Here is a 24,580-nt window from a genome sequence, read left to right as displayed (position 1 = left end):
TGTAGACCGACACGCACCGCACCATACATAGTATTTTTTTCTTCAAATAGGAAATGTTATAGTAGCAGGAGTTTTTAGTTTTAGTAGCGCATGTTTTGAAAGAGATCTTCCGTGGAAGTACTTATTTGCCAAGCAGCATTTCTGTTCATGCCGAAGGTCTTGGTTGCCAGTGTCATTACAGGCAAATTAAGCGTGTAACACCTACGCCCCAGGTTGACACAGGGAGAAATTTTCATCTCTACGAAGTGTTGCTCTGTTCATAGGCAAGGGTATTCCTAACCGTCAGGTGGGGCATCAGCTTGGTCCGTCAATTAAAAAAAAATGTTTTGAACAATTATTACTTAAATAAAAAAATTACACCCATTTAATTGGTGTTTAGTTGGCGGTTATGTCTCAACGTTTAAACAATACAGATAATACATATATATAACCAAATCTTAAAAAAAAAATTAACTTAAAATCCCCCTATTATACCTATTCCATTAAACAGACCTCACCACAGCGTTGTTACTCATAATAACAGCATGCATGAACATTAAAAAGCTTGACAGACGAAATTGATTGAAATATATTAATGCGTCCGCAGAAAATCTCGGTAGGTACAATACTTTATTAGCCAGCTGGACTTTCAGTCTGTTGGGAGAGTTCGTTCAGTTGTGGACCATAGACATGTGTTCTTAATTTAAATATTATTCATTCGTTGAAACGATTATGGAAGTTATAGGGTGAGTTACTTTTTTAAATTATGCTTTTAATCTTAAAATAAAGCCATAGCGTAGGTAGGTACATAATGTTGTGATTTTAAGAGAACAAAAGAAGAGAAAGAGATACGTCTTTCGCTTGAATAGAACGAATAGGTAATTAAATAAAATTGTAATTAAATTGGCAGCTCTGTCAAGCTTACACAAAAATTTTATAATTTTTTTAAGTCTTTTAAAGTATATATTAAAAATATGTAGCATAGTCTAGAATTTCCTGAATTCATTGGAATAATCTGCCCCGTTACTTTTGTTTTCGGCCGTCCTGATGTGGATATCCCGAAATTATGTTATATTATTTTGGGTGTAATATTTTGTGTTATTGTTTATTATTCTGTTAGGTGTACCTACAATAAAGTGTATTTATATTTCATTATCATTTTATTCATTTATGTTGATACAATTTTAGAGAAATGGGGTAGGTTAGTGGTTACACGTTCACTGTAATCTCATGCAGAAGAATCAGTGATGATAAGTACAGTCTAAGATTGTAGCCGGCTAACCTTTGGGGATATGCTAGATATATAGAATGTCCCCCCCTAGTCGGTTTCTACGCTAAATGGTGTTGCGCTAGATAGCTTGGTCTCTGATTAGGAACTAGCCTCCCAAGATCACACCAGAGAAAATTCGGAAATAATAAATTCCCAAATTGTTCCCCTCCCTGGGATCGAACCCAGGACGAGTCCATAGTGCTCACACACTGATTTTAATTCTTAATTTCTAAAGGCGAAGTTATTTCCGATGGTTGCGAGTACAATTACTGGCACATCGCTTCAGGTTGATTGACAGAGGGCGACACTTCGTATGATGAATTTCTTGCATTGTCTGAAAGTGTTGATCGGTTTTCCAGTTACCATCAGTTATCCACGTGCTTTGTCAGTCAATTATTCTTATAAAAAAAACTGTTTGGCTCTGCCGATTAAGGTATGATTCGTACCTTATATAATGTAGTAAGCCTGACTGAACAAAAGCAAAGCTTGTGATCTTTTAAGCCTTTATTTTTTAGTAGCTAAGTGGTGAGATAACTCTCAAAACCGGCGAGTCAAGTCCTTATCGTGGTTTAAACAGATATGTTCCAGTTCATTAGTAATTTTACAATTAAATTGAAAAAAACGGCAGCATGTTCTATTTTTTCGCCGAGTCAAGTCAACCGGGAGTCTCCCAAACCCCGAGAACTAAATTCCCCTTTGTGTGGAGAGCAGATTTTAGTACAGTCGCGTATCAAATTCTAAATATAACGTCAAAGTAAAATGTACCTGTACGCTTTATAGTCTAACTCAGATTTTTATTTTACAAACGATCTACCAAAACCTATAGCTGAAGAATTGTAGCCAAATGTGAGCTTTGATGCAATTGTAATATGACCTATTTTACTGTGATGTACAAGTATTGTGGTACTCTTAAACAACTCCTCGATTGCGAGCGAGGAAATCTTGAACTAAGGATCACTTGTGACCTATAATACGACACAAGTGATCGAACACGCCTGTTTAACATTTGGACATAATAAGAACTAAACTGGCCAATTTCAATCCGACATGTTTATTACCTATAATTATTATTATATATTAGACAATCTTTCCTAATGGAGGTCATGCATGGTTAAACAGAGTATAACATACAAAATCTTATTATTGTATCTGTAAATTGTCGTATTACAAGGTACTCTGAATCCGGACTAAGACCATGTCATAGGCAGTACTTTATATTCCGACAAATTCGATAGTTCGACACTGCCCTGCATAACGTTTGTCGGATTCCGGTAATCCGTCCACTGTTATATAAATCAGGCTTTATCACAGTCCTTTCTGTTAAGTCATTGACAACTCAAATGACATCAGTGTTTTTTTTTAATTCAAGATGAGTAATAAAGTTTCGGATTCGTGTGACAATAAAGTATTAGCAATTGGTTTTATAGTCCAACAATACCGCAGCAGTATGTTACTAATTGAATCGTCGGTCTAAACAGTTAATTTGGTTAATTGACCCTGTGGTCATAGAAGTTTTTTTTTTTAATAACTATTAATTAGGATTTTTTTTAATACAACTAGGCAGAAATGTATATTGTTTACTGCACTAGTAATATCAAATTATAACATATAATAAAATGATACAACAGCTGATTGAATGAATGAATGAATATACTTTTATTGTATAAAATACTGAAAATACTGAAGCCTATAAAAACAACTGGATAAGTGAAGTATTTCGCTCGTTATCGTGACCACAAAATACGGGATCCGCACATACAGGCACACGGACGTCCAATACAGCACTTTTTTAAACAATTTTTTAATTATTTTAAATAATAAAAAGAGATTTAAAAATATCATGAGTGTTAAAAATAGTGTTTTCTCAACATTTGTCTTTTTATATTCACTTATAAAATCAATAAAGAATAAAAAAGTGAGATTTTAAGTTGGAGAATCACTCGGTGTGCGTAAACTGACAGTAATACCCACCTCAACGCTTCGCTTATGATGCGTGCAGTATTTTTTGACATAAGAGTACCTCCGTACATCATAGGCCAGTTTTCTAGTCATAACGCATAGGCGTTGCACTGTTTAAGCAACAGTGTTTGTTTGTTTGTTTTAAGTCTTTACATTTTATATAAATTAAACACAAATAGAAGAAACCTAAAATAATAAAAATAAAATAGAGCGTGCAAAGGCGGTCTTATCACTAAAGCGATCTCTTCCAGACAACCTTTGACGTTAGGAAAAAAAAAAACGAAGGAACGGGTTGGTGCAGCAATTTAAGTATAAAAAAAAAAATATATATTTATATATATATAAAATAATTTTAATAAACTACTTACTCATAAATTCTAATACTACATACATATTATACATAATATATATAAGTATATACATATTTAAGCAATATACTACATACTATAATATTACATAGATAAAAAATGGTTTTCCAAACGCTTCTTAAAAACATTTAGGGATTGAGCCTTACGTATGTCAGCGTAGCTTGTGTTTTGGGTACTAGTATAGGTGATGAATACTTTTATGAATATAATACACATAAATACTTATAATATACAGATAAACAACTGTAAAAAACTTGGGCATTTATCTTGACCGAACCTTAAGTTGGACGTGCCACATTAATGAGATCAGCAGAAAGACATTTGCAGCTCTAGGTTCTTTGCGTCGTCTTCGGTATTTACTTCCTATACCTACCAAAATTATGCTCGCACAGACTCTACTCCTTCCCATTCTTGACTACGCTGACGCAAGCTATGTTAACTTAACTGAAGATCAGTTAAATAAACTTGAGAGACGCCAGAATTCTAGCATTCGTTTCATATTTGGGTTGCGCAAATATGATCATATTTCTCAATTTCGGTCTCGTCTCAAGACTTCGCCGGAATTTGCACATTGTTTCTATTATGTACTGAGATTTATTTCATCCTTCTATTCCTCTTTACCTGAAAGAGAGGTTTCAATTTGTAGGACTCCCAGGTGAACTTCGTTCTACAAGGAAGTTAATCTTGAAGGTGCCTGGTCACAAATCCTCCTTCTTCAACGGATCATTTACGGTTCAGGCTATTAAAATATGGAACGCCTTGCCGTTAGATATCCGTGAGGCGCAATCGATTGGGACCTTCAAGAAACTAGTGTAACTAGGATCATTATTTGTCTCTTTCAGCCGATCATCGCTGAAGCGGATCATTTTAAGTGTGTAATTTTAATTATTTATGTATTTCATATAAATTGAGGATGTTATATATTTATATATTTATATATATATATATATATATATATATATATATATATATATATATATATATATAAATTATTTATTATTCTATATATATATATATATCTTATTTATTGCACCACCTACCTCTTTTCCTTTAACGCCATTGGTTGCCTGGAAGAAATCGCTATGTAGCGATAAGGCCACCAAATTGTACTCTCTTTATATGTATTTATATCTTTGTAACTACTTTTTTTCTTTGGTGTACAATAAAAGTGTATTCATTCATTCATTCATAAACATCCAGACACTGATAAACATTCACATTCATCACACAAACATTTTTCCAGTTGTGGGAATCGAACCCACGGCCTTGTCACTGCCTACTGCGCCAACAGGTTGTCAACATGCAAAGTTGAAGTGGCTATTATTTTATTTTCTCAGTCAAATGACCCAATGATATTAAAAACAGTTGGAGGTCATCAAAAGTGGGGCGCTGATTGGTTCCTGAATGTCAATTAATTGTTAACCCGCCGCTATCGAGATTTGATGACCCGCCAATTGCGTTGCGAGGTCCGATTGATTCACTCTGATTACGTAGATACAGACACGCGTAAATTCCTTATTGCACGCAAGGACTGTTAACTGGTATTATTCTGAGAAAATAAATGTAGTTGCCTACTGAGATAATATTATTTTCAATATAGACTTAATAGGTGAGGTAAGGAAGCGGTGATAGCGTCGTGGTACGGGCTTCGGTTTCACTTTCGGGGGACGGGTTTGGATGCCAGCACGCACTTTAAGTATTACACCATTCATTGTGATCGTTTAGAAAGTGTTCAAAAAATTTATTTCGAATATTGTCATATCGAAATCACTTCGGCCATAAATGTACCATGACAGGCTTATTGTGAAATCTGTAAACAAGTTAACCTGATGGAAAATATCACACAATCGTCCCTATTCTAAAGAATCAACAAGCGACAAGAATCAGCTGGTTAAATAATTACTATAGATAAATATACTTTTCTACCACAAACTTTGGAAGTAAAAAGTAGGAGCTGTCGCACAACGAATGTTGCTATTAAAACTTTAACTTTATTTATATTTTCCGACTTTTACTTTTGCCAGATAAAGCCAATTTTAAATTTCACAAAGGACCTGGTTTATTACACAGAATCTTACTGCTGGTTGCGGTTCTGGCGACAGGTGCCAGCAATGGAGATCCTATAGGTGGGTGCTCATTTTTAAAGGATATTTAGACTAAGAATTTAACTAAAATATATTGTCTTCACTCTGTGGGATTTCGCGGGGCATGCAAAGACGCGGATAATAAAGGTGTTAAGCCTGTAATAACACCGGCAACCAAACCCTTCAGACTGGAACTCAGCAATGCTGCTTGGCGGCAGAATTCAGCACAGCGGTAGAACTCCCCTCCCCTGTACTGCATGCAAGGTGTAAAAAGCTCAGTATTCAACGAAAATGTTAATGCTGTATTCTTCTGAGACGCCCTTAAACCCTTCGCTACGCTCGAGAGTTTTTCAGAAATCCGTAGTTACGTTTAGGATTTATGCCGGCGCCCGTAGGTACGTAAGACATTGCATTACTCACTTATTGAACAATCTACTATTGCTGTTCTGTTTATTTTATATTACTTACTTGTTAATTAGGTATATATCCAAATCTCTAGATCAATATTACTAAAGGGCTATTCTGTACTTTACCTCTTCATGCTAAGATGGCTGAACGAATTTTGATAAAAGAGATTTAAATATTTTGGCTAATCTAGTGATACGCTATTTTTTTTTTAAAAATATATGTGTATTAATCAGAAGGAAATAAATAAAAAATTGTATAAGACACAAAAAATCCTTACAGACATAAGGTTAAAAGAGTATTTAAATAAAAAAGTGCTGCATGCCTGAACTAATTTTCACCTTAATAGAATCAATTAATTACAGATAACCTAACAACACTATCGCCGCTGTCAGACGGCCCATGCTCCTCCCAGAGTATCGGCGATGTGGACTTCCAGACCGTAGACTTGATTGCGGTGTACCGTTTGGACAGTCCGGATACGACTGGAGTAACTCTGGTACAAGGCTCCCAGGACTTGCAGACGGCGTTTCGGATTGGTGACGGGGCTAATCTAACTTTACCATTACGGTAAGTTTAACCGGTGGTAGAGTCATTACAAATATACTGACTTGGCTTTTCAAAAGTGCTTCTACTTTTAGTCTACTTGAAATAAATGAATTGAGTTTTATTTTAATCAGCATATTATTATTTAAGCCTCGAACTCCAGTTCTTCTCAGTAGAGTAAACATACAGACTTAAAATAAAGGATATTTTCTATTTTTTCTATAAGTCTTCAAGGCTTATGATTGTAAAAAATTTACAGCAAATCCAAGAGCTTCCAAGAATCTATTTCCAATAGCTAACTAAAAAAAGCAATAAGAAATTTGAATTACGAACACTAAAAATCAGCAAAACTTTTGTTATGATAAATAAATTATAATATATTATAAATAAATTCCCTTAGCGGCCTCGTACGACAGCCACGGGAGAGAAGGTGTGGTGCCGTCACCATATTGCCCAATGATAGGATCACAATAAGATTACCTACACTTGACTAGCTCTCTATTAAACTTGCAACGATAATTAACCTAAGAATGTCCTGGGGAAATAAAAAAATAATAGGTTTAAGTATGCGTTTCTTCACTTAAAAAAATATAAAAATACAAAGAAATATAAAATTGTACTTAGAAGAATATCGTTTTATTACAGGAAAGTTTTTCCAAATGGCTTACCCGAGTATTTTAGTGTGGTGGGCACATTCAACGCTCGCGGACAACATCGGCCGTGGAGTTTGATCCGCGCTCGTTCCCAAACTCTTGAGTTCTCTTTGACACTCCTACCCAATGTGCGCAAGTTTGCTGTGTATGTGCAAGGATCAAGGGTTGTGTTCTCTTCTTATCAGGTATAAAATATTATTAAAGGTGGGAAAACTAATATTGGTCTTTTCTACGTACCTAATAATTACTTAATTTCATATTATTTATACGCCTACTTTGGGACTAGATTCCCACAAATGGAAAATGTTTGTGTGATTGAACGTGAATGTTTTTCAGCGTCTAGGTGTTATTTATTATAAGTATTTATATTTATGTATATTATTCAGAAAAATATTCATAAGTCATCTTAGTACCCATAACACAAGCTACGCTTACTTTGGGGCTAGATGGCGATATGTGTACTGTCGTAGTATCTTTATATATATATTTCTTGTGTGCGTGTTTGTCACTGAACTCCTCCCAAACGGCTGGACCGATTTGAATGAATTTTTTGGTATGCGTTTGGATGGTTTAGATTCACAAATCAGCCCGACAGATGGCGCTGGGGTCCGCCAGTATTTGTATATTTATTTATTTTATTTTTCTTACCTTTACACTAGTTTACTATAGTTAGATATTTATTTTAATTTAGATATAACAATGGTAGTGGCCAGAATTTTTTTTGCACGTCGCAACATGCTTGGAAATTTGAACATTATTTTCACAACCTTCTTCGAGATAAATGGAAATTGCTTTGCTGGCCACATATATTCGCACAGTGGCTTGCAAAATATTTATGTAAATCATACCTGTCGTGGTTTAACAACCAAATTATTCAAGATCGTAAACTATCGTATAATGTACAAATAGGACTTACTATGAAACATGGAAACTTATCAAAGGTTTTATTAAAATTTCGACCTTTTTTTAATAAATTACTTTGTTTATAAAAAAAAAAAAAACAAATGAACACTTTAACGCGGGAAAAATTATTGTTGTTCTTCTTCTTTTGATTTATGGCTTTACGTAGTATTATTGTTGTTCGTTGTGTGTCATTGATTTCGAAAAGTAAATATACTTGACAGTTACACAAACTTTTTTACCTTTCAGCTCTTCAGTCCGGGCTGGCACAAATTACACGTGGCAATCACAAATGACACAGTACATGCAGCTGTAGATTGTGTAGAGGTACAGAGGGTTTTATAAAGATTTAAATCATGAGACGCTATTAATATTAGTAATGTCTACCTTTTTTTACAGTTAGAACCAGAGAGAATTGCTCAGCACGACTTCCGCAACGCGTCATCTATTACCATAGTTACGAACGACGATGGCAGCCCAGCACAGGTAAAGTCGTCCATCAAAGACTAGTATATATGACATCCGTTACAAAATTTAGTAGACAACATAAACAAAAAGTTTGAACATCATCTTAACCACAGGAATCCATTGCTGGACATAGACATTAGTCATTAGTCTTTTGTAGGGATTTCAACTCGCTATGGTTTTGTTATGCTTGTATCCAGTGTTGGGTGTTTAAGAATGACTAATAGAATGTATATCAAATATATATATTACTAACGTACCCAGTCCGCTTCGCCGGGCTAGATTTTGCTTTATTTTATTTAAACAAGAAACTTACATCATTAATGTTTTAATTTAAGTCTTATAATATATTAAATCATTTATTTCTCTTCGTATTCATTTTCTTCTATTCTCTTCTCGAGCGGGTGAAGACCATTATCTACACCCATGTACACCCAACAATAGAATATCATCATAGTAAATAAAAGCTGTATTTCACAGTTTGACAGTTTAAAAATAGGAGTGCTCCGATAGTAATCAAACTTTACAGGATTACTCGCCAGGTCAATCCGGAGATTCCCTGAAAGTTTCATTAAAATCGGTCCAGCCGTTTCGGAGCCTATACGGAACATACCCACACACTTTCTCTTTTATATATATATATATATATATATATATATACTTAGATATCATCATCACATCAACCGATAGACGTCCACTGCTGGACATAGGTCTTTTGTAGGGAGTTCCAAGTTCCACGATTCTGAGCCGCTTGGATCCAACGGCTACCTGCGACGCGCTTAATGTCGTCTGTCCACCTCGTTGGGGGTCGACCAACGCTGCGCTTACCAGTACGGGGCTGCCATTCCAGCACCTTGGGACCCCAACGTCCATCCTTTCTCCGAACTATGTGCCCGGCCCATTGCCACTTAAGCTTCGCGACTCGTTGAGCTATGTCGGTAACTTTGGTTCTTCTACGAATCTCCACATTTCTGATTCGATCGCGTAGAGATACTCCGAGCATAGCTCTCTCCATCGCCCGCTGAGTGACTCTAAGCCTTCTTATGAGGCCCATAGTTAACGACCATGTTTCAGAGCCATAGGTCATCACTGGCAACACGCACTGTTCGAAGACTTTCGTCTTCAGGCACTGAGGGATTTCTGACGAAAAGATGGCACGGAGTTTCCCGAACGCTGCCCATCCGAGTTGGATTCGGCGGTTCACCTCCTTCTCGAAATTGGACCTACCTAACTGGATCGTGTGTCCTAGGTATACGTATTCGTCAACAATTTCGAGTGCAGTGTTCTCAACGATTACTGGTTGAAGCGGAACATGAGCATTAGACATAATCTTCGTCTTGCTCATGTTCATTCGTAGGCCAACCTGTTGAGAAGCTCTGCTGAGGCCATCGAGCATCGTATTTAGGTCTCCCAGAGTCTCTGCCATTATGACTACATCGTCGGCAAACCGAAGTTGAGTGATGTACTCGCCGTTAATGTTGATGCCAAGTCCGTTCCATTCCAGAAGCTTAAAGACGTCCTCCAACGCAGCGGTAAATAGTTTCGGGGAGATAACATCTCCCTGTCGCACGCCTCGCTGCAATTGGATTGGTCTCGTAGTCTGATCCTGTATACGAACTGACATAGTGGCGTTTTTGTACAAACACTGCAACACTTGGATATACCGGTAGTCAATTCGGCATCTCTGCAGTGACCTAAACACAGCCCAAGTTTCCACCGAATCAAAGGCTTTTTCATAGTCCACAAACGCTAAGCAAAGTGGCCGGTTATACTCTTCAGTCTTCTGTATAACCTGCCGCAGCGTATGAATGTGGTCTATGGTACTAAAGCCCTTACGGAAACCGGCTTGTTCGGGAGGCTGGAAGTCATCAAACCTACGAGCGAGACGATTCGTAATGACTCTCGAAAACAGCTTGTAGATATGACTCAGCAGCGAGATGGGTCTGTAATTCTTCAACAAGGTATTATCACCTTTTTTGAAGAACAGAACCACCACACTCCTGTGCCATGCCTCTGGCGTTGTGCCTTGGTGAATAACGGAATCAAACAATCGCTGAAGGACTCTCACTATCGGTTTTCCACCTGCCTTCAGGAGTTCTGCCGTTATTCCGTCATCACCCGGCGCCTTGCCATTTTTAAGCTGCTTGAGAGCCACACTAATCTCGTATAGGCTGACGTCTGGGATATCTTCGGTATAGTGTCGAGTTAATTTGGCTCTAGGATCCTTAGCCAAATCTTCAACAGGCGTCTGTACTGTGGTGTACAACTGTCCATAAAAGTTCTCAACCTCACCCAAGATCTCAGGTTTGGAAGAGACAAGACTACCATTATTGGTCTTCAGTCGCATCAACTGGCTCTGACCGATAGACAGATCTCTAGCGAACACTTTAGAGCCTCTGTTTTGCTCGATGGCATTTTTAATACGCTCTGTATTGAAGTGCCGCATATCACGAGTCTGTGATTTAGAGATCTGCCTATTAATCCGCCGGTAAGCGGACGCGTCTGCTATAGACTTTAGTCTCATCTCTTGCCTCTCCGTCATAAGCTTGAGTGTATTGGTTGAGAACCTATTGGCCTTGTTTCTACGGTGGGCCTTGTAGAATTTGGACCCGACTGTTTGGACAGTTTCCACCAGCCTGTTGTTCAAATCGTCCACAGTGTCGCAATCTGCTAGGCAACCGAACCGGTTCTGTAGTTCTAGTTGAAAGCTCTCGGGGTTTTGAATAATATACTTAGATATACTTATATATATATAATGTACATTATTTCCAAAAAATTTTTGGCTACACCCTCACTCGCCTGTCTCACGCCGTCGAAGGTTTGATGGTCGTGAAAAATGCTTTATCGTTAAGTATTTTGTAATTCGTTTTTTGGTTGTGCACTAAAAATAATTAAAAAAAACCTTACTACTGCTATTACCAGACGTTTTATAATAACATATTTAAATCAAATAAGATTAATTTTTTTCCTTTCTAAATATCACTATAGGCACTTGATAAAACGCGGCACAAGTCCGTTATAAAATGAGCATATTCATACCATACTATATACTTTTTAGTTTATTTTTAATACTAGATAGGCTTGCGCTTGACGGCTATCATGCCTGTTGGAAGGCAATGATGCAGTTTAAGTCGGGACGCGCTTGTATAGAAAATGCCTATTCACTCTTGCCTTGAAGGCATTGAGGTTGTATTTTGCAGGAACCATCGATGCCGGAAAAACGCTTCGTACATGTTGACTGAATGTCAACCACAAGAGTGTCAAACAAACGGCGTATCGCTGTTCTGTGGTAGAATGGTGCCACAGGACCAAGATTATAAAGTTCCTGAGCACATCCGCCAAAGTAGGTTTATTTATTCGGACGGCCGACGTGCGCAGTGGGCAGCGACCCTGCTTTCTAAGTCCAAGGCCGTGGGTTCGATTCCCACAACTGGAAAATGAACATGAATGTTTTTCTGTGTCTGGTTGTTCATCTGTATTATATTCATAAAAATATTCATCAGCTACCTCAGTACCCATAAAACAAGCTACGCTTACTTTGGGGCTAGATGGCGATGTGTGTATTGTCGTATTATATTTATTATATCTATTTATGTTTATTATAACCATTAAAAAACCGATAAAAAGGCAACACTACGTCGGAGCATTAAGCTGTGTAACCTCTTTTAGTTTATTACTAGTATTAGATTAGTTTCTTGGCGGCTACTTGATTTCTTATTACTTCGTAAATTCTTAGTTTTAAGTAAACTCTCATTGGGCCTTAATAAATAATTACGTTAATTATTAATAATTCTTTTCCAGATAGACTTACAGTGGTTGTCTCTAAGCTGCAACCGTTTTAATCTAACTGAAGAGAGCTGTGAAGAAATTGTAAGCAATATAAATTTATTTTAGTTCAAATTTTTAAAGATATTTTTTTTTTTTTTTAGTAGTCAAATTCAAAATTTCTTTATTCATGTAGGCCTATCACAGGCACTTATGAAGCGTTCATACATATTTGTTTACATAATTGTAACGGGATGGTGATAACTTCGTTCGCCAACTTAAATCTAAAGCTACGAGGGTTCCAAACGCGCCCTGGTCTAAGAAGAGCCCACAACAAACTTATTTGCAACTAACTAGCTAAAACCGGCCTTTAGTAGTAAAGTAGATAACTATTAATTATTAATTACAGGACATACCGCCCGAGTATTTAGTGGCGACCACGACACCAGTAAGTAGATATTTTTTATATCAAGAAAATGCACACTTTTAATGACTCTATTGCGTGCCAAGTTACGCCACTAAACGATACCCAACGTCATACTACGCCACGACACAATACTTCAAAACAAGACCTTTAGCGAGGAAATAAAGGAATTCGGTACAACCAAAAAAATCCGTCGTGAAAAAATGGTCTTGATTTAATAAGATACAATCGTCACGATAACTATGAACTTACCTAACTGAACTGAACTTAAACGAATATTCGGCCCCTTTGAATTGGGGCTTTCAGTAATAATTATTTTTACAATTGCAGTAAATTAATGTTTTAATTTGGTTGTAAGAGATTATTCTCAGAGATTATGTATATTATGTTCAATTTCAGTGTCGGTACAATGGCAGGAGTATTTGGAATTTTACATTTAGGTTTTTTTTTTGCTTTTTATGGGAGTACTTTTATTTCATGAATAGAGTGTTTTTCTATTTTATTCTAATGGTATTATAATGAACACGAATATAAATAATAAAGACAAGTTAAAGGAAAATTTCAATGGAAAATATGAGTTGATAAAAGAAAAAAAATAGGCACTAATTTTCATCACGCGAACATTTGGGTTTTTTGTGTCCTGTACCTATTTATAATAAGGGATCCAACGTCATAACGTTCTGAATCCATACTGAAATACGATACGTAACATAACATCTGTTCGACATATAGGTACTACAAAAAAACCCTTTCTGCCAAAGTCAACAAACATAACTTTTTACTACGGCATGGCACTTCTCTTATACAAATTTTCCTGCGCCTGTTCGCCGCACGCACGCTTTTGACAAAATGCCGCACGGGCCAAGACGGCACGGCACAAAGGCGACCGGACTTTACAAGGCCATTTTGTTATCCCTAATGCAGCTTATTATAATTCCATAATTGTAGAAATATAAGCCCATTAAATTATAGTTTTGTCGATCTTAAGTACCTATACTTTAGGTTCTTACTTTGTGAGGCACACCTGTTGTGTGAAAGTTACAAGATAGTTTCAGCCGAGTTTGTAAAACATAAATCAGAAGCACTGGGTTATTAAACGAGTGGCATTAGGTCCATTTTACTTTGACGATACATAGCTTCATATTAGAAAACGACTCCTCGACTGCAAATCTTGGAGGCTACTGATGAAGACAGGATTACGCCTGTGCTGTCCTACTTTTCATAACTCGCGATTAATTTCCAATTATTTCTTATTTCAGATATTAACTGGATCACCTAACGGGAGTCCTTTCACACCATGCAACCAAACATGTCCTCCTGTAAGTAAACTTTCGATATAGGGTAAAATTTCTACGTTACCAAAGCACGCAAACAACACTGAACTCTGAACATATAAAATAACTATTCGCAGTTGAAATTGTTGAAAGGTTATTGTAATAAACAATTTTGTGTCAATTTGTCAAACATTTCCCTGGCGCTTTCATTATTATTTTAGCGTCTGAGTGCCGCGTATTTAGGTAAATAATAATTTGTGGCATCATTTTTAGTGAGGATATTTTTTGTTTCTTCTTATTGGACTAAAACAAGGTTCACATACTCCCAAATACCTACTTATGTAAATCTAGTCACAACCACGTGGCTGAAGTTTTCGATAAAGCTACCTAGATTCGGAGGTTTAACTGCAGTAGAGATATTCAAAATGGTTACTTTAATTACATCCAATTTCACGTTATAGGGACCAGAAGGACTAAAAGGTGAACCGGGGCCTCTTGGATACACGGGTCTACCGGTACGTATTTAAATTGTGTTTTGGGCCCGATCTTTTTCATATGTTAACCCATTTTCTGAGTTCCAAATTTTTTGGTAACTGTATTTCATTACTTTCCAACAGTTTGAAAATAACCTTTTAACTAAAAACTAACAAAAAATTGTCAAGTAAGAAAAACTAGACTGTATTTAAATAGAATTTTGCGCCAGTTCTTTTTGGAGCGATATTAACCTGTTTTCTGAGTTTTAATGGTTGTCTGTCGTTGTTTTGTCATATCATTTAATATTTTTTGATAGGGAGAAAGAGGTATTCCAGGACCTATTGGTCCGGAGGGGCCCCTTGGACCTAAAGGCGAGAAGGGTGACAGAGGACTCCCTGGGAATTCCGAGAATGTAAGTTTTTTCCCTCATCAAATTATAATAATAAAAAAGATTAACTTCAAATAATTATTTATTTTAGAAAATCGACTGTCGACTGAATAAAATGTAAATACATTAGTAAATAATTGGAAATGGAAATTTTATAATTTTTAGGTTACTTTGGTGGTAGGGCCACCAGGGGAAGTGGGCCGGCGTGGTCCAAAAGGGGACAAAGGGGAACAGGGACTGACTGGTAAGTTTCAATTTTGATTTCAGATACAATAATGAATATGGTTTTAATGATTAAAAAAATTCATTCCGATATATATTATAGGAGAACCCGGTGAAACAGGTTTAGTTGGATTAGCTGGCCTCCCCGGAGTAGATGGAAAAGATGTGAGTATTGTATTGTGCCGTATGGACTGTAGTTTTAGAAATAGATATAGAAATTGTAGTATATAGTAAGAGTCTCTAATATTTAGAGTTCGTTAGAGTTGTAATTAAACTCTACTCTATTTTTTTTTTTTTTAAATTATGAACCATATTGTGTTTGCTACAAGGAAATTAACCTCTAAATAAAATGCTGCTATCGTCAGAAACGAAGCTTAATAATGTACCTTCGATCTTGTCGGTTTTAACACTTTACATTATTTTTAATTAGAAAAAAATATATATAAACTCGAATTTAATGCTATTCTAAATCTGTCAATATGTGTTCATAGAAAAACATTTACAGCAGTCAATTTTACAAACTTACCATGTATTTTATAATAAATCAAAAATGTTTTACTCATGTTGACCTTATCACAGGTACTTATGAAACGTTCATACATATAAAATGTTACCACTATTGTTAGATGATGCTGATAACTACGTTCGTTAACTAAAAAAGCTAGGAGGGTTCCAAACGCGCTCTGGTCTAAGAAGAGCCCACAACATTTTTTGTTAACCATCTCACAGCCGAAGAGTGTGTATTTAATTTAAATATGATATCGACTTGATGATATTGTAGGGTAAAACCGGCCCCGCCGGTCCTATGGGGCCTCGTGGTGAGCCGGGTCCAGTAGGCCCGCCGGGACCTCCCGCTGTCAACACCCCTTTTACACGTGGTAAGATCATATTTTAAGACGATAATATTGAAGCGATGATAGCGGTTAGGACTTCGGCTTTACCGGGGCCGAGTTCACTACGATTATCACTCGCTTTAACGGTGAAGGAAAACATCGTTGGAAAACCTACTTGCCTGAGAGTTCTCCATAATGTTCTCAAAAGGCGTGTGGAGTCCACCAATCTGCGCTGGGCCAGCGTGGTGGACTACGTCCCAAGCCCTTCTCATTGAAGGAGACCCGTGCCCTGTAGTGTGAAGGTAATTTGTTAAGTAGATATAATGGGTTGGTAATGTGTGTGACTACAAATCATGATGCCCTAGTAGGTCATTCTGACTAAATGGGTTTTTAACGATCAATTTATTATGATAAAGGGCCTTGTAAATAAACGTGGCACAACGTCGGATTAGTTAGTTAGTGTTTTCGCACACTTCAACTTACTGATAACTTTATTGCATAAGAACATTGTAGACTTCACACCCTTGAGAATATAAACCTTTGCCGTAAAAGCAAGTGATATTTAATTGGTTAAATTAAAAACGCACATCCGAAAAGTTAAAGGTGCGTGCTGGGGATCGAACTCTGTCTCCGCCGAAAGGGAGAACGATGCCTTACCCATTAGCTATAGGCATTTTTGACTGCTAAAGAATATTAAAGTCAAAAATTCACGTCGACGTATAAATACCCAGGTGCGAAAGGAGACCGTGGTGACCCTGGAAAACCAGGCAGAGATGGAGAACCAGGGCCAGCAGGTCACCCGGGACTGGCAGGGACTACTGTGAGCTTTATTAATTAATTAAACTAATATTATAAATGAGAATTTTTTTATTGGTGGATCGATGGATGTATGTTTGTTACTCTGCCACGCAAAAACTTCAATACCAATTCGACCGAATTTTGGAATTAGATTATATACCAGGAAAATATCCGATTCCCACAGGATTCATGAAAACCCAAAAAACGGGTTACGAAGCCGGGGGCAACGGCTGGGTAATTACGATTCCCAACATAATACCTTATTTGGAGTTACAACTAGCTTCTCGCTTTGATTTTGTATTTATGAGGCAGAAATTATCTGAGGCCTTTTAAATGAGTATGCGCATGGACGTATCTGCAATTATCTGTATATAGTAATCTGTATTTAAGTTGCAATCACAACCCTACCAATAGTCAGTACACAACATAGCAAGATTATGATTACAACTTGTAAATTAAATAGATATATGATAATTTGTATAACCTGCGCTGTTAAAGAATATATTTCTAAAGGATATATGTCCTTGTTTTAAGGTTTCATTAATAGCATAAATGAACTTACGACGTTATGCCAAATTAGTAAATGTGGCATAACGTCGGAATGCAGTGTTTGGACACACTCTTATTGACAGCACCTTCAAATGACAGAGCGGGAAACAACACTTCGTAAATATTTAAAGAAAATACCTCGAATTTCTAAATTGCAAAGATACGTGTAGTAGCAGTGATGCTATAGCTATAGGGTCGTAGTGGAAGTTTCGAATTCTGATAGTGAGCAGCTGGTGTTACGTTAATTCGCCCAGCTTGCGAATAAATTACCTAATATATTTAATAAATGATGTAAATCAGGGTATACCAGGACTTCAAGGACCCCCCGGTTTACCCGGCGTCCCCGGAGAAAGAGGTCCAGCTGGATTGCAAGGCGTTCCAGGAGAAAAAGGCCCTGAAGGACCAGAGGTAAGTTCTGAGTGTATAGCTAAGGGATTCGAATCACAGAACAATACTCGTTTATGTATTAAATACCGTGTGGTGACGGCAGATTAAAGTACAGTTGCCACCACCCCTTCTCTTTCCGCGGTTACGGTTATAACGGAGTACGGGCAGAAGTGTCCTCTGGGCATCATAGTTGGGAGAGGCCTTTATTCCAGCAGTGGACTGTTAGAGGCTATGATGATTTAGATATCCGTGAGGCACAATCGATTGGGACCTTCAAGAAACTAGTGAAGGATCATTATCAGCTGAACATCGCTGAAGCGGATCATTTTAAGTGTGTAATTTTAATTATTTATGTATTTCATATAAATTGAGGATATTGTTATATATTTATATAGGTATTTATGTTATATATTTTATTTGTATTTATATTTAATATATTTATATATATATATATTTTATTTATATACTTGCATAATTTTAAATCTAATTTATTGCACCACCTACCTCTTTTCTGTTTTTTCCTTTTACGCCATTGGTTGCCTGGAAGAAATCGCTATGTAGCGATAAGGCCACCGAATTGTACTCTCTTGATATGTTTTTATATCTCTGTAACTACTTTTTTTACTTTGGTGTACAATAAAAGTGTATTCATTCATTCATTCATTCATGATGTATTATATCGATCTACTTAAAGCGCAAAGCAAATTAAGCTTAATATACCATAAATACCTTATTAGCCTATTTCTTGACCTTGAGATTTAGAGATCCTAAGGAGAAAAATGATGACATACATGGAAAGAGTATTCTTTAAAGATCTACATAAATAAACGAAGAACTTCAACGTACAGATTCGTTTAGCATCGTGGACATGTTTAGCTTAACGTCTCATTATTCATTTTTATGCACTTCCGTAAGGTACTCTAAACGCCTGCTTCTATCCAATAGACAATGATGTCAGCATAGACAAAATCTTATTTATTCTCTTAAACCGGTGGTAGAGTCACCACACTCTGATTGACTTGATGTTTCCTAATTACTTATAAAGCAAGCCTATTTGAATACGGAATTCATTGGAGTTTTTCGTTAAACAAAATAATCTCATCAGGGTCCCGAAGGACGACAAGGGAAGCCAGGACCTCCTGGCCCCCCCGGCACAACAATCACAGCTACGCCCGGGATAAGTATACCTGGGCCCCCTGGCCCCCCAGGAGAGAAGGGTGCGGTAAGAAATGAATCCATCATTTTACTAATATCGGTTTTCAATGACTGAAAACGAACTTTCTTCCAAGGAAAAATCAAAACATGAGCCAACTAGAACAAAGGTTTTGCTAAAGTAGACGTTATGGAAAATCCTGAAAATGCAGCTACTGCGAATACAACCGAACATTGCGATGGTTGCCAGAAAACCTGGTGCTTAGGGTTTTACCATACCCACCGAATGCGAATCTACCAGCAAAGTTCTCTACAAGTGTAAAATTTTATAGATACTTAGATAAAATACGAGTATGTCCATCAATTAAATCTGTACGTGATAAGCCTCATGTACCAGTGATAATACTGGTTAAAACTGTTTTTCGTTTGAGTTGTGTAGTTAAAAGCTCAGAAATAAAATAGCTATAGGTCTTTTGTAAGAATTTCAAGTAGTTGCAAGTAGCTTGAAGCCGCTAGACACAAACAGCACAAGACTGAACTATTCAAATCCAACATTTCAAGTCAAATTATTATATTCAAAAAGATCTCTGTTCATTTAGAGTGGAAACCCTGGAATTCCCGGTTTCCCCGGTAAAGACGGTATTGATGGAATACCGGGGCCGCCTGGACAGCAAGGGCTACCTGGGTTGCCTGCTCCTAGTAGAACGAACGTTGAAGTAAGTAGCATAGTTTGATTTGTACCTCCTTCGTCTCATAACTAAAGAAATGTTGCAAACCCCTAAGAAAACACCAGAAAATTAAACTTGATCATCAATATCAACCAATTACGGGCCCAGTTTAGAGCACATCTCTCCTCTCAAAATGAGATGAGTTTAGACCGTATTTCGCCACGCTGGTCAAGTGCAGATTGGTAACCTTCAAACGTCTTGGAGGACATTAAAAGGACTCTCAGGCATTTAAGTTCCTTAAACTCTTTTAATTCACCGTTAAAGCACGTAAATAACACCAAAAGCTTGAGGTGCGTACCGGGATCTAACACCTAGACTACCGCTGACGTAACTATATAAATTTAAAATGTCTGGAGCAATTTCAATATTTAAATTTATTTGATTAACTCAATATACAGTGCAGCGTTTGAAAAAGAAAAATTAGGAAAACTCCAAAGGAACAGATAAATGGAAATAATTTTTTCTGCAAATTTAAAATTTCGTAATTGTCACGCCAGTTAAGTTTCAATACATTGAGTTTTTTGGGTGGTTCGAAGTTTATTGGGTCCACCAATAAAACGAAAAATGTTATGCACTAATAAAGGTTGACAGTGTGTTTACTTTTGCTTTTTTCGTTGATTGTCCGTGAATTACCGAACAGTTCTTAGTAAGCTCTAGTTTAGATTTGGGTTATATTGCCAAAAAATTGCATTGAATAGGGGTACGGACGAAATGTCCCAGCTACTTTAATGCATGTCACGTTCCATCTTTGTTAAAGTGAAGTCAGCTTGTTAAGAATTCTCGCAACTAGTATTTTATTTCTTTGGTATGATCATTATAATATCGTGATGCAGCGGTAGTGTATTATATTGTCATCCTAATAAATAAACTGCTTTTCTTTCTTGCGACAGATTCCATCAATGACGGAGACTGACGTTAAAAATATTTGTGAGGACTTGATCAGAGGTAATAATCTTCCAATTTTGGGACTTATGCGCAGATCCTCGAGTGTAAGCATCCAAAAACGAAATTTGGTTATTTGGTGGTTTATTTTTACATATCTATGTTATATTCGAGATCGGGTTTTGTTTTCTCAATGAGTTCTACTTAAGGATCTGCTTGCATTGCATTTGATAGTCAATTTGTAGATTTAAATATTATGTATGAAAATTATCCACAGCACGGTTTCAAGAAATGGCAGCAAACTTGATTATACCATCGGTAGCCCCTAGCGTCAGTCGAAGAGGACCTCCAGGAAGACCAGGTCCTTCTGGAAACCCTGGTAAGAAGAAATACAAAGTATTTAATATCTATCGATATGAAGTCTCTTTTAAAAAAGATTTGGAAGCACCAATATTGTATTGATAAAAAAGTAACCGTTTTTTATAAAAAAATAAGTAGAAGTTTTGTGTTGAAAAACCACGAAGGTTTTATATAGAACTTAAGTAATCAACTAATATTCATTGAAACATAAATTTATCTCCGAAGTGTGAAGGTTTTTTAAAATGCAAATAAAATCTTGTTAAAATCAATTTGTCACATTAAATTTAATAAAACAACTAAGCGTTCTGCCAAAAGTATTTCTTTGTAACTATCAACAGGGCTACCAGGTGAATCAGGTTCGCAAGGACCACGAGGTTACCCTGGCGAGACTGGTGAACCTGGCAGACCGGGAGCTGCGGGACCTAGCGGAGATAAGGGTGATAAAGGTGATAGAGGACCCGAAGGTGTTGGCCTACCCGGTCCTGAAGGACCTAGAGGATTGACAGGTATGGAATAAGATAATAAATAAATAAATAAATAAATACGACAATAAACACATTGCCATCTAGCACCAAAGTAAGCGTAGCTTGTGTTATGGGTACTAAGATGCCTGATGAATATTTTTATGAATTATATACATAAATACTTAGAATATACATATAAACACCCAGATACTGAAAAACATTCATGCTCATCACACAAACATTTTCCAATAGTGGGAATCGAAACCCCCGGCCTTGGGCTCAGAAAGCAGGGTCGCAGCAAACTGCGCCAATTGGCTGTCAAAAAATAGTAGAGGAATTGGGTTCGCTTAGGTTAGTTATTTATGTTCTTGTAATAATGGAAAACATACTTTTTAAATCTACGATAGCAAATTGATTAAAGAAAACAATTATTGATATCATACGAGTAGGTTTTCAATTCAATTAGTCAATTGCACTACATTTTTAATAACCTTCCAGAAGAACCTTCCAATTATATTTTAACCTCTATTGCAGGTCCGATGGGTCCGGTTGGTCCTGAAGGAAGATCTGGTCAAAGAGGTGATCCTGGTAGAAATGGTTAGTATCTGTAATTTATATTCATCCACGCCCATAATTTATTCTAGCTCCTTAGCCAACCTCACAAATGAACCATCAATCTGATCTGAAATTTTAAGAGATTTTTTTCAACTAGTCAATAAGTTTGTTTTATATATATTTACTAGCTGTCCCGGCGAACTTCGTACCGCGAATATTTTTTTTTTTTTGATGAATGTTATATATTTTAATACTTTATTACCCTATTCCGGTCTAGGAGGAATCCAAAATATCAAATAGCATAAAAATTGGTCCAGCCGTTCTTGAGTTATAAATGATGTAACTAACACAACTTTCTTATATATATATCGATTACTCTCATAGTCTTATGGCACGGCAGCTCCGACACGACTGGAGTTCACAGAGTTTCCAATTCGGGCTGGTACTAAGAATTTATTGATTAATATCAATTAATTCATAAAACAATCAATAACTTCTTGGACCTCGTGATCTGGTCAAGAATTCTCGACACTAGACCAACAAAAATCAGAAATGCGGCTGATGTCTCGCTTTCTTTCTCTTTCGCATAACACGGCTGTTGTCCTACGAACACTATACTCACGCCCGTATATTGTGTGAAAGAGATACCACATCAGACGCCTTTCAACAGACTATTCTTTAATGGCACGGGTTATGCAGTAAACAGATAATAATAAATAATAAATAAATAAATATACTACGACAATACACACATCGCCATCTAGCCCCAAAGTAAGCGTAGCTTGTGTTATGGGTACTGAGATAGCTGATGAATATTTTTTTATGAATATAATACATATAAATACTTATAATATGCAGATAAACACCCAGACACTGAAAAACATTCATGTTATCATACAAACATTTTCCAGTTGTGGGAATCGAACCCACGACCTTGGACTCAGAAAGCAGGGTCGCTGCCCACTGCGCCACTCGGTCGTCAAATAATATAAGTATACAAATAATATAGTGTACAGATAATAGAGCAATAGCGATAAGACGTTCATGTTATTTCTAGGACCAGTAGGCCCCAGAGGTGTCCCAGGACCAAGAGGAAGCTGTGAATGCCCCACTTCTGGGTACCCTGGCGTCGCATACTATGCTTATTCAGCATTGGGTAATAATAAGGGACCATAGTTAAGAATTTTTTGATCCTGCCTTTTTTCCCATTTTTTTTTATTTATTCGAATGTCATATGGTTTATAAAGGTTTATAGTTGAAAACATATGCTGTATATATGTTGGAATAACTGTTATCCTTGTGTGATTTAATTTAGACTATAAATAAAACTTGATAGGCCAACAAATAAATAGCATTCAAAAAATCACACATGAACAATTAATATAACTTCTTTCCTTCGAAAGTTGGTTAAGTATAATATGGATAGATGGACGTGGATAGACTTCTATGATTGTAAATAATAAGATCGATTTCAATTTGAATATACTATTGTAAGTTGTACAGTAATTTTTTAGATTTACACTTGTTGTCAAGTATATATTGCATATATTCTGTTATATTTTTATATTATAATAGCTGTTGCCCGCGACTTCGTCTGCGTTTGATTTTGTTTTTTGATGTGGCATTAAATTTAGTTGAAGATCTAAAAAAAAATGGAGTGGAGGAGTTCTGTCCTCTGTCTCCAACCATAGTTTGGGCAAAATTAAACACATATTATAACCTCTAAAGTACAAAAATAATTATTTAAATCGGTTATAATTTGTCGGAGTTATGGTGTAAAATCATCAAACACTAATCCTCTTTCCCAAAGGACCCAAGCTTAATGCCGGGTTAAAAAGTATATTACTTCTAACACTTCCAAGAATATGTGTACAAAGTTTCATGAGGATCGGTCAAGTAGTTTTGGCGCGAAAGCGTAACAAACAAACTTACATTGACATTTACAATATTAGTAGGGATGTATGCGTATATATATGAAGTAAGCATATCTTATTTAATTTATTATTATTTATATATTTTTTGTTATACTTACTGCTAACCCTTCTTTTTAACTTCATGTCCTTTGGTAGGTTGCCTGGAGAGATCGCTTTAAGCGATATGGCCTCCTATTGTACCTTTACTGTCCTTCTTTCAATTGTGTTTTATATTGCTTTGTGTACAGTGTATGGTGTACAATAAAGTGTATTTTGATTTGATTTGATTTTAATTGAATGTGTTCATAGTTTGTAAACTGTATGATGATAAGATTGTACTTAAAAATCTTTATGAATAGAAAATAAAGTTGATGAAATTAATACGCAGATACGTTCTTTAATTGTTTAATTTCGATATAATTATTGAACATTTATTTCGCTACGTATGTACGGCTGAATACCAAAATTTCACTTATTCGGGATCTTTAGAATGTAAAGAAGCAGATAACACCGCCTTTAAATTCTTTGTATTCAATCATTCACCAGCTTTAATTATTTATAGCAGCTTCATTTTTGTGCCTTTTGGAGTAGAGACTTTGGGACCGTGGGGTCCGGAGGCAAGAGCCCTTTTCAAAGAATTATTGAAAAGGGTTATCGAGTCTACCGGTGATCCTAGAGCGGGCAGTTACCTTGGCCAACGAATTAGTTTGGCCATCCAAAGGGGCAATGCTGCCAGCATCTTGGGAACTGTGCCTCGCTGCGGTGGTTTCGAGGACGTTTTAG

At 36.5% G+C, this 24,580-nt stretch overlaps 1 protein-coding gene across 1 annotated transcript; it reads left to right on the top strand.

The window, feature by feature from the left end:
• The first annotated feature begins 650 nt into the window (after positions 1 to 650).
• Positions 651 to 23,463, top strand: LOC120623908 (collagen alpha-1(IX) chain-like). Its single transcript, XM_039890202.1, has 23 exons — positions 651 to 725; positions 5,647 to 5,702; positions 6,431 to 6,635; positions 7,257 to 7,449; positions 8,414 to 8,491; positions 8,564 to 8,650; positions 12,431 to 12,499; positions 12,804 to 12,842; positions 14,078 to 14,137; positions 14,554 to 14,607; positions 14,883 to 14,978; positions 15,120 to 15,198; positions 15,280 to 15,341; positions 15,958 to 16,054; positions 16,741 to 16,829; positions 17,657 to 17,764; positions 18,849 to 18,965; positions 19,495 to 19,611; positions 20,514 to 20,568; positions 20,783 to 20,884; positions 21,204 to 21,371; positions 21,864 to 21,926; positions 22,942 to 23,463. The coding sequence occupies exons 1-23, from the start codon at positions 712 to 714 to the stop codon at positions 23,058 to 23,060; spliced, it is 2,127 nt and encodes a 708-aa protein (XP_039746136.1). The 5' UTR covers positions 651 to 711; the 3' UTR covers positions 23,061 to 23,463.
• The last annotated feature ends 1,117 nt before the right edge of the window (positions 23,464 to 24,580 follow it).

The sequence above is a fragment of the Pararge aegeria genome, chromosome 1 (genome assembly GCF_905163445.1).
Source record: "Pararge aegeria chromosome 1, ilParAegt1.1, whole genome shotgun sequence".
Lineage (NCBI taxonomy): Eukaryota > Metazoa > Arthropoda > Insecta > Lepidoptera > Nymphalidae > Pararge > Pararge aegeria.
Note: the sequence above shows the minus strand (reverse complement) of the source record. Positions and strands in the feature narration are given on the sequence as shown.

Bases quoted from the DNA above. Each gene is read 5' to 3' on its own strand.
- LOC120623908 (XM_039890202.1), top strand. The intron at 20,569-20,782 runs GTAATAATCTTC...AATTATCCACAG, and splicing joins TTGTGAGGACTTGATCAGAG to CACGGTTTCAAGAAATGGCA. The intron at 21,927-22,941 runs GTTAGTATCTGT...TGTTATTTCTAG, and splicing joins AGGTGATCCTGGTAGAAATG to GACCAGTAGGCCCCAGAGGT.